The sequence below is a fragment of the Artibeus jamaicensis genome, unplaced genomic scaffold, assembly GCF_021234435.1.
Source record: "Artibeus jamaicensis isolate MK-2021 breed Jamaican fruit bat unplaced genomic scaffold, CSHL_Jam_final contig_793, whole genome shotgun sequence".
Lineage (NCBI taxonomy): Eukaryota > Metazoa > Chordata > Mammalia > Chiroptera > Phyllostomidae > Artibeus > Artibeus jamaicensis.
The window spans coordinates 8033461-8043666 of record NW_026521975.1 but is presented as its reverse complement, the minus strand read 5'-3'; the positions used below and the strand labels follow the sequence as shown (position 1 = coordinate 8043666).

The window sequence follows — 10206 nt, the reverse complement described above, 5'->3', positions numbered from 1 at the left end:
GCTCGGCTGCAGCTAAGAAGGCCCCAGGCTGGCCCGCAGTAGTTGGAGCAGCACTGGGGGTGGACTAGAACCCCTAAGGGCCCTGGAGAGCCCTTTCCCACAGGTCCTGCAGGAAACCCTGCAAGTGCCTCTGCAGCAGAACAGACAAGCTCAGCATTCTGGCAGTTCCCTGTGGAAGTCTGGGAAGTGACCTGCCAGGGTGAGTGCAGCTTGGAGACCGGTCTTCGGGCTCACTTGCACGTGTACACCTCGGTGCGCTCACTGCAGGTGTTGCACTTGACATAGCAGCACCAGTGGAATTTGCAGTTACACTGCCACACGCGGGCATACTGGTGGGTGTTGTAGCCACGGCCGCAGCACATGAGGTCACAGCCGCTGGCCTGGGGGGCTGTCTTGTTGCAGGCGCGGCCCTGTGTGCCCATGCTGCCTGTCACGGGGTCCTCCTCGCAGTAGTTGGGTGACTTCTCGATGTACACCAGGTCCGTGTCCATGGGCTTGCGGTATGACAGTGGCTTCTTGATCTTCAGGAAGGTGGGCCGCTTGTTGCGGCTGGCACGCACAGGCTCCACATGTACAGCCTCATTGTACTTGTCCTTGAGCACGTAGCCCAGCTCGCGGAACTGTGGCAGTGTGGTCCAGCACGTCTTGGTGGTGCAGGAGCCTGACACACCGTGGCACTTACACTCCAGCTTCATGTTCTCCTCCAGGATCTGCAGAGGTGGGGCGGGAAGAACACAGTGCACATCACTGCATGCGCCATCCAGGCCGGCCAACCCCCTCCCCCAACTAGCTGGGTTTGGTTTTCGTTTTTCTTTCTGGTGCAGGAAACTCAGGCCTGGATTTAAATTCCTCTCATCTCCAGCCCTTGCGCTGTGCCTTCCACCTGGAACTAACTTGCCTTCATTGCCTCCCAGGTCCCCTGTGGTCCTTAGATTGTTCAGAACAGTTCAGAGCACACATAAGTTCTCTTTGGTCCGCACAGGTTTAAAATAATTTTGGAACCAGAGGACTTAAAAGTAGACTTCCAAGGTTTCCTTTTTTTTTTTTTTTCAGACAGAAAGTACATCTGGCAACTCTGGAGTGATAGTTAAATTATTTAATAACTGGTGCAGTTGGGTGCTGACTTCCTGGCATAGAATCTGGCCACAAATGCCAGCCTGGTTGCCCTGCTGTGTCCTGGCTCACCACAGTCTCTGCCGGTATTGTCATATGGCAGCAACACTTGGAGCTATACCAGCAGGTGTCTTCTTGGCTGGCAGCCTTCAATTTGCCATAGTCCTCACTGCTCCCTCTTACATCCCTGGCCCTAAACTATGGTCAAGTGCTTTGATCACTTATGATACCTGCCAGGCCCTGTGGACATATAAATATGGAAACCATGGCTCTGATTTATGCTTCCCTGGCTACCAGGATGGATGCTGTGTCCCCTCCTCTGAGTTCCTGAGACCCTTGGGCTTCCATCATCATTTCACGAAAGGCAGCACTGTATGTGGGAGGGGTGGTTGCAGCACAGATTCTGGACTTTGAGTTCAAATTCCAGATTTAACACTAATCTGTGTGTCCTTGGGCAACTTACTTCAGCCCTCTGTGCTGCAGTGTCTTCATATACAGAATGGGGATAATAATAAATAGTGATTAATCGTAACCATACGATGAATTACTAGATAGCAGTGAAAAAGAATGAACTCCTAATAAAGAAGAACAGATCTCTAGGATGTAATGTTAAGTGAAAAAAGTTGGACACTAAAGAGAACATACTGTGAAGTTCAAGGACAGGCAAAACAAAATGGCCGGTTTTCATTTCATCTTTATTACATATATAAAGCCAGACACGGTCCGTGGGCCATGTTTTGCTAACCTCAGCTTTGGAATATCCTGGTGATAAAAGAAGGCAGAATTTACCACCCCTCCCCCCATAGTACAGGGTATTTACATTGTTTTCAGTGTTGTTGTTTTTTAACTTTTCTTCCCTCCCCCTTCCTTTCTTTTTTCTCCTTCTTTCCTTCTTTTTAACTATATATAATGTGGAAGCAAGTATATTTGGAACCGAAGCTTCTCTTCCTTCCTTATCATCTTCAGCCTATTTCATCCTAATAGACATTTATTAAGCTCCTACTATGTACCAGGCACTGGATGGGGATGTGTGAGTGAGCATAGTTTCTGCATCACAGTATGTGAGCACTTTCATAGTCCTTCCTCCAGATGATCAAATTACTTCTGCCGGTTGCACAGTGAAAGAATAAGTGAATAAATTAGTAAATAACCGAACAGTTATTAATCACCTGTACACACACCAGACGCATGCTTTTCTATATGCCGACTTATTTAACTCTTTCAGGTGAGCACGGTCCTACTCACAGAGAGAAGCTGAGGCTCAGCCAACTCCTAGAGCGGGCACACTGGTGGGCGGGGCATCAGAGGCCCACAGCTGAGGGGCAGCCCCAGTGCTTGTGCTGCTTGCTAGCTGTGTGCCTTGGGGTCGACACAGCCCGTCTCTGGGGCTCAGCTGCCTTCACTGAAACGTGGAGTGAAGGCAATGTTACCATTTCTGACACAGGCAGAACAGAAACGGACATTCGGAAAGTAGTCATCAGTGCTGCCGTCTGTGCTGCACCTGTGTGGGTGTTGGGGACACAGAGGTCTGGCACCAAGAATGGGCCTTTACTGACGGTCTGACCAGCCCTAGTTGCCCGCTTCCAGGAGGAGCTGACCAGTGCTTGGTCAATATAATCAACAGGGAGGCAGGGTCACCTGTGTTTCAACCATAGTACTTGCAATTAAAGAAGCCAGCAATGCTGCAAACATTGCAAATGTTGAAATTCTGACTGGCTAGGAGCTGGACTAGCAGGACACCTAGTGTGACAGAGCACATACTAGGTGTCAATACCCTCACGCGACCTCCACACGCCTAGAGCCGGTACTGATGAGTAGCCACCCAAATAACACAGATGTCCCTTTTGGTCATCAGTGAGGACAGAGTTCCCAGATGTCCAGCCCACCTTTCCACCTTGGCCTAAAAAGCATGTGGAAGGTGGGAGGCTCAGAGGTGGGATACATGTTGGGGGCAGGGGTAGGTGCTGTTTCTGAGGCACGGCGGCTGGCTGACTGAGGTCTCGGTGCCGTCAAAGACTTTGACCAAGAAATGCTGAGGGTGCCAGACGAATTCCTCTGCTGCTCAGTGCTGGCGAGGACGCGGAGCCCCTGGGACCTGCACACACTGCTGTCTGGAAAGCAGGCACGGCGGTGTTCCCAATGACGAAGACGCACAGAAAACGTGCGACTTGTGTGGCCCAGAGAAACCTACACATGCGTGTACAGGAAGCAGGCTCCAGGGCGCTCACGGCTGCGGTGTTCATGACGATGCCAAACCGGGCACCCTCTGGGTGTCCGTCCATCGTGGCAGAATGAATGGACTGAGGCGTGTGTACTCAACAGCACAGTGCAGGGCAGCGTCAGCCAACGGCCACAGAAACCAGCAGGGAGGAAAGGAGCCATCGAAAGATTTCCATAGAACTGTTTCATCTGTATCAAGTTCAAAGTGGGCAAAACTGGATTCTTCAGGGCACATACAGAGGGGATGTATGGAAAGGGGAGCGATGAGGAACACAAGTACCACGACAGGGCTTGTCCCTAGTGTCCAGAGCAAGGGGCTGTAGTTGGTGAGAGCTACCTAGACGGCTTCCGGAGTCCTGGCAATACTCTGTTCCTCGGTACGGGTGCTTTATAATTATTCTTTTAAATAAACACAGATGGTCTCTGTGCTTTTTTTTTTTTTTGCATGTAAGCTATGTCATGCAGTTTATAAAAATGCATTGGGTACAATGCCCAATAAGCATGTGAAAAGATGTTCAACATCTCTCATCGATAGGGAAATGCCAATCAGAATCACAATGTGGTCTATCCGCAAATGCAATCTTACTCAGCCATAAAAAGGAGTGAAGTGCTGACACATGCTACTCATAAATGGACCTTGAAAGCATGATGCTCAGTGACAGAAGCCAGTCAGAAAAGGTTACAAATTACATACTTGCATAGTGGATGTCTAAAGTAGGCAAATCTATAGAGACATAAGGTAGGTTAGTGGACTGAGAGGTTGGGGGAGTAGGGAGTGACTGCTAAAGGGTACAGGTTTCTTTCTGAGGTAATGAAAATATTCTAAAATTAATGGTGGTGATGGTTGCACATATCTGAAAATATTTTTTAAAGTGTTTAACTGCATGCTTTAAATGAGTGTACTGTATGATATATGAATTATATCTCAATGAAGTTGTTTTTAAGAAGTCATTGGAATGTTTTAGTAAGAACCTACTGGGCTGTATTTGCAAGTGTGTGACACCAAATGGTTTTGCTGAGGTGGACCCTGGGCTCCAAGTGCCAGTGCTGAAGACCAGGTTCCTTGCGGGCCTGGGTGCACCGGCCACCTCAGCGTGCTGCCTCCTGCACATTGTCTCCTTCTTCCTCTGTGGCTGCCTGAGGCCGTGGGGTGTTTGTGTGGGCCCCTAATCATACGGTTAACACCAGCCTGTGAACCCTGCAAACTCTGCACTTTGAGAGCCCCAGTGATCGCATTATGTCTGAATTAAGCTGGGCGTGATCACAGCCCTCCTGGCCAGGACTAGTGACCCACATAGAAATTACAGAAAGGCAGCAAGCCCTTCCCCTGAGGCAGGGACAACAGCAGAGGGAGTGTGTCTGGGACAAAGCCACATTCTTTACACACTGTTCCTACCCACTGAGGCCAGGCTGGCTACCAGCTTCTGAGCTGCCCAGGAAAACTTCCAGGATCCCTTTAGGCTTGAAGGGTCTGGACTGTGAATCAGTGTCAGGCAGTTGAAGGATCTGCAGGATCTAAATGACGTGACTCCACGCACCTTCCCAGTCCTCGGTATGCAGCAGATTCTCTTAGGAAATGCCCAAAGGTAAATTCAACAACAGATGCTCAAACTATTCCACAACTGGTATTCCCGGTCCCAAACAATCACCCTGAGCAGCAACCCTGAATTGCTGGTTTGACAGGAAGTCCAGAGGACCTCAGGGAGTAACTGGGTGGAGGAGGAAGGGGCTTGGAACTGCTGGTACGGATCGCTGTCAATATTCTATGTCCCTAGCTGCACTTCGGCGTCCCAGCTTAAAGACCAGTGACATAAGACTACTCGGGATCTACCCATTTACCATACTGGGCTGCAAAGAAGCCTCAGTGCAAAAGGCAAAGAAATGGGCAAACAGATCCATGAGGTCCAGATGCCTGGTCTCAGCAGGCTCTGAGCACATGTAGTTCTTCTCTGCCTCTCTCTTCAATGCTGGTCTGGGGTCTCAGAACCACTGGGGCCTCAGAGGACATGAGGAGGATACTGTGTTCTCAACTCACCTCCAGCTCCAGCCACAGGCCCCACTCATATCCACCTGTCACTGCTGGTCAGTTAGTGCAGGCTTGGGGACTGACCTTCACAGGAACTGAGGGAACAAACTGAGCACATACTATGTGCTGGCATCATGTGAGTATCGGGTACTAAGCAAACAAAAGAGGGATGGACTGAGCCCTTATAAAGAGCACATTCTATGGGGTAGAGGAGAGCAAGTAACTCATTCAAATAAATAATAAAATAAGTAAGAAGAGGAAAATGGAACAGGAATAAGAGCCAGAGAGTGAAAAAGGAGGTAGGGGAGGCTATGTGACCTTGGTGATGAGGAAGACTTCTCTGAGCTGACACTCAAGGCAGAGGGCAGAACCCAAGAGGGGGCCAGCACACGACAGCACAGACTCATTCTCTCATTTCATTTCCACGTGAGGAACAGCAGGGCGAGGCCGGAGGCTTCCACAGGGCAGGGCGGAGGCCTGTGGCCGCAGCACGGTGACCACGGCCACGGGGAAGGTGCTGAGGGGGCACAGGTGGAGGTCCCCTCCCACAGACTCCAGGGACTGCCCGGAGGAGGTGGGCTGCTTTTCCTTATTCAGTTTCTTAAAAATGAACTTCATTTTTTAAAAACTGTGAAGAGAGTTTCCATACACCCTGCACCTAGTTCCCCTAATACTAATATCTCCCATCAATCAGTAAATGTTACAATTAATAAGTTAATATCAATATGTTATTGTTAACTGAAGTCCATACTTTATTCAGCTTTCCCTGGTTTATACCTAGTGTCCTTTTTCTGTCCCAGGATCCTACCTAAGCCACCATATGACATTAGTTGTCCTGCCTCCTTGGGCTAAAAGGTGAGATTTTAGTGTAAGTGGACAGGGAAGCCAGCGGGGCAGGATGTATGATTTTAAAAAGATTTCCCCTTGGTGGTAACAAACATGCTTCTCATATGAGGGAGATGGATGTATGCGGGGGGCGGGGGGACATGGAAACTTCTGCTCAGTTCCGTTGTGAACCTGAAACCACTCTGAAAAATAAAGGCTATTAGAAACAAGACCTCAGTGGGGAAGCTGTACGTGGGGAGTTGCGACTGGGCTGCCGCCGGTGCTGACTGGCCGGGCGCCTTCCCTCGGCCTTGGTTCTCCATCTGAACCAGATGGGCTCCAAGGCCGCTTCTGTCTCTCTCTGAGAATCTTAGCCTCGGATCCATGCGCTTTCTTTAGCCTACACAAAATGTTTTCAGAGCTCTAACAGAATGAGATTTTCCTTTATCTCCTGAGGGATGGGCATTTTCATCCCATTTCACAGGTGAGCAAACGGAGACTCAGAGAAAGGAAGAGGCCTCAGTTGAGCGTATGCAGGATCCCCTCCACGTGCCTCCAGGCTGCTCCCCACACTTCCCCCTCCCACTCCATACCCCAGGAGGCCGGACTGTAGGCCTGCACCAATCAGCTTGCTCGCTCTAGGACCCAGACCATTCCAGGTGATTGATTGGGCCCAGAGCATTTGGGTTGCAGGATGGTCTGAATACAGCTGTGTCACTTCCAGATGGGTCTAGCCAGTGGAAGGAACTAGGAGAACCGGAGGAAAGTCCTGCAGTTACTCCCGCTCATCTCTGCTGGCCCACAGGATGGCTGCACTCCCTCCCAGAGGTCACAGGTCCTGCTCGGAAGTCCTCTGCGTACAGCCCCCCAGGAGTCTAAGCGGTCCGGCTTCTTGGCACTTGAGGCCTAAGCAGTCACGGTTCCTTACTGTGGGCAGCCCCAGGGCGCGGCAACATCCTTTCTGGTTCCTTTAACTTTCTCCTTTGTTTTATCAGCAATCTCTCTTTTTAAAAAAAATGGTTTTCTTACCATTATACTTACTGGTATAATGCATACAATTCACTCAGTTCGAGCATACAATTCAATGGTTTTTAGTATATTCAAAGTTGTATAACCATCACCACTAATTTTAGAACATTTTCAATCCCCTAAAAAAACCTCCATACCCAATAATAGTCACTCCCCCGTTTCTCCCTTCCTCTCCGTCCCAGGTGACCACTAATCTTACCTTTTGTCTGTATTTATTTGCCTACTCCAGACATTTCCTATAAATGGAATCATATAATAGGTGGCCCTTTGTATGCCTAGTTTCCTTAACTCAGAGTAATGTTTTCAAGGTTCATCCATGGTATAGCATGTATCCAAACTTAATTCTTTTTCATGGCTGAATAATATTCTATTGTGTGGCCATCTCACCATTTACCCACCCACTCATAAGTGGTTGGACAGCCCTCTCTTTGAAAACTCCCTTTATCTTCCCAGTCTGAATGCGACCATTATACTGACCACAACCCCAGGAGCCACCCACGGCCCCTCCATGGCAGGGCCCGGAACGAGCCTGTCTTCTTGATTCCCAGTCCCATGCTCTTTCCTCCCTGTCCACCCTCAGCTCTGCACCTGCTATTCCTTACCTAGAAGGCCAGTACTTACTTAGCCTCTGCTTCTGGAGAACCCCACCTGTGACACTCCCAAGAGACCAGGGCCAGTACATGCACATCCATCACCTCAGCCTCTGGCAGAGACTCCCCTGGGATGGAAGAGGTGCTGACTAGGTGCAAAGTGAAAGAAACACCTAGTGTGAGTTTTTCCCGTTGTGAAACATTTATTCACTTGCTCTCTCATTTTACATTGAGCACCTGCTGTGTGTTATCTGGCCTCATCCCTGCTCTGATGCAAATGAATGCCGTCTCTGCCTCCTTGGAGCTTGCAGACCCAAGCCGGAGCAGCCCTGGAAGTGATCACCCCAAAACCTGATTATAGACTGGTGAGCGCTGTGAAGGAGCAGAACAGAGGGCTGCTCTGGTGTGCAGTTCCACAAAGCCTTCCCCAGGAAGGCAAGCTGGAAGCCAGATAACAGAAGGATAAGCTAGTCGGCCAGACTCAGCAGGACAAGGTAGGCGTGGCTGGCGAAGTAAGAGGGAGATGGAGCTGGGAGGTACTCAGACGGCAGGAAGGATGGGGATCATCCTTAGTTCCGAAGGTGCCAAGGAGGGGCTTTCGCACAGGGGAGTGATGGGGTCCAACTGACAACTTTAAAGATCATTCCAAATGCAGAGGCCATTAGGTTAGAAAAGGTCAGAGTGGCAGGATGGAAATCTGGTGGGAAGGTATTCCCATCACCGAGGCCAGAGACACGTGGTGGTTCTAACAAAGGTTGTGGCAGTGGAAGGGAGAGAGGGAGCAAAATCGGTAAGACGTGGTGGTGTGTGACCGGTGGAGGATTGCGGGGGGGGGGACCCAGGGTTGACTCGCAGGCTTTGATGCGTGCAGGGGCTGCGCACTAAGACAAGGGACGGGAAGGGGAACTAGGCATGGGAAAGAATACGTGTCGAGGGCATAATGAGGAAATTTCAGAGAGTGAGTAGTCAGGAGGAAGGATAGCTGGGGAGCAGAAGGGTATTTTGGTGCCACTGAAATCTGGCTCCGGTCAGCTCAGGTGCTCAGTAAGAATTCAGGCACTTTGACAGATTAAAGCATGTGCTTGAAATGAGCCAGAAGTGGGGCAAACGCCTATGGTTTTTTGTTTTAAAAAACTGATTGCAAAAACACAAGATGAGAGACACTGAGAACAATTTATAGCCTTAGATGACTACAAGTTCAATATGAACTAAGAGGCTGCTAAAAAGGCAACCAACCGAGGCCATATTAACTGAGGTCTATTGCCCACAATAAGGGAGGAGATTTTCAGAAATGAGCTACACCCCAGCAGATGGACAGAAACAGATAGAACATATGTAGAGAAGGGGGCTGAAGACCCGTACTGAAGAAGCTGGACTTGCTTAGTCCAGAGAAGGCACTTTCTTTCCTGATTATTGTCCCCCACACTCTTCAGACCTATCTCAGGGCAGGGTGAGTGAGAAGGACTATATGCATCCAGAGGGCAAAACTGGGACCCTAGTTGGGGGGCAGGGTGGGAGGGGGTCACAGGGCAGCAGATACCAGCCTGGGGGGAGGGCAGCCATCCCCACCAAGCTGACCGGAGGTGGAGGGAGCTGCAGAGGTGCTGAGCCCCTTGCCCTGGGAGTGTGTGGGAGCAGCAGCTGGGGTCCACAGTGGAGATTCCCGTAATGGGTGCGGGTGGCTGTTCTCAATCTGCTTGTCTGTCCCCCCAGCCCAGCCCCAAATCTGTCTGGAGCAACAGGAAGGATTTTTCCACTCCACTGGAGAGAGAAAATCAATCTCTTTCTGACAGGTCCCCCATGAAGTGCCAACAATGTACCAGGTGCTGCCCAGAGCCTGGAATTACCAGGGTGGGGTTCTTAGACCTGGGAAGGGCCTTGGGAGAAACTTGGCTCCAGAAAATTCCTTGATTCATAATACCAAATAGATACTATCAAAAGTGGCCTCCCGGCTGTCCAAGACCCTTAGGGTTGCTCAGAGGATCTAGGGAGTGAACGTCCTAGAGGAGGAAGGGGTTCTGAGGGGAGAGAGGTGAGACGGTGCTCCCCCACATGGTCCGTGCCCCATGGTGCTCTTGTGACCAGACTACCCACCCCTGGTGGTGTGAAGGGCATCACATTTTTAAGAACCAGAAGCTGTTTCCTAGCACTGAATTCCACTGCTCCCGTTTACCTCCCCTGGGAAGAACCTGAAGTCCTGACAGTGCAGGAGAATTTCCCTACCTTGTGGGGTCCTGTCACTCCTGCCATGCCCCCCCTCACCATTAGAATGTGGTTCTGTTCATCCCCGCGTAGCCTGGCTCAGTCCAACCCTTCCAGGGCCTCCACAAATGCCACCTCCCCTCAGAGCTGGCCAGTCCCTGCCCTGCCCAACACTAGCAGGACTTCTTCATCCTCTGCAAA

At 50.3% G+C, this 10206-nt stretch overlaps 1 protein-coding gene across 1 annotated transcript in view; it reads right to left on the bottom strand.

Moving 5' to 3' along the window:
- Window positions 1–230: 230 nt before the first annotated feature.
- WNT7A (Wnt family member 7A) overlaps window positions 231–10206 on the bottom strand; it is a 62760-nt gene continuing 52784 nt past the window's right edge. The window contains exon 4 of the mRNA XM_037167516.2: window positions 231–710. Within this exon, the coding sequence (XP_037023411.1) occupies window positions 231–710 (480 nt within the window). The remainder of the gene's footprint in view (window positions 711–10206) is intronic.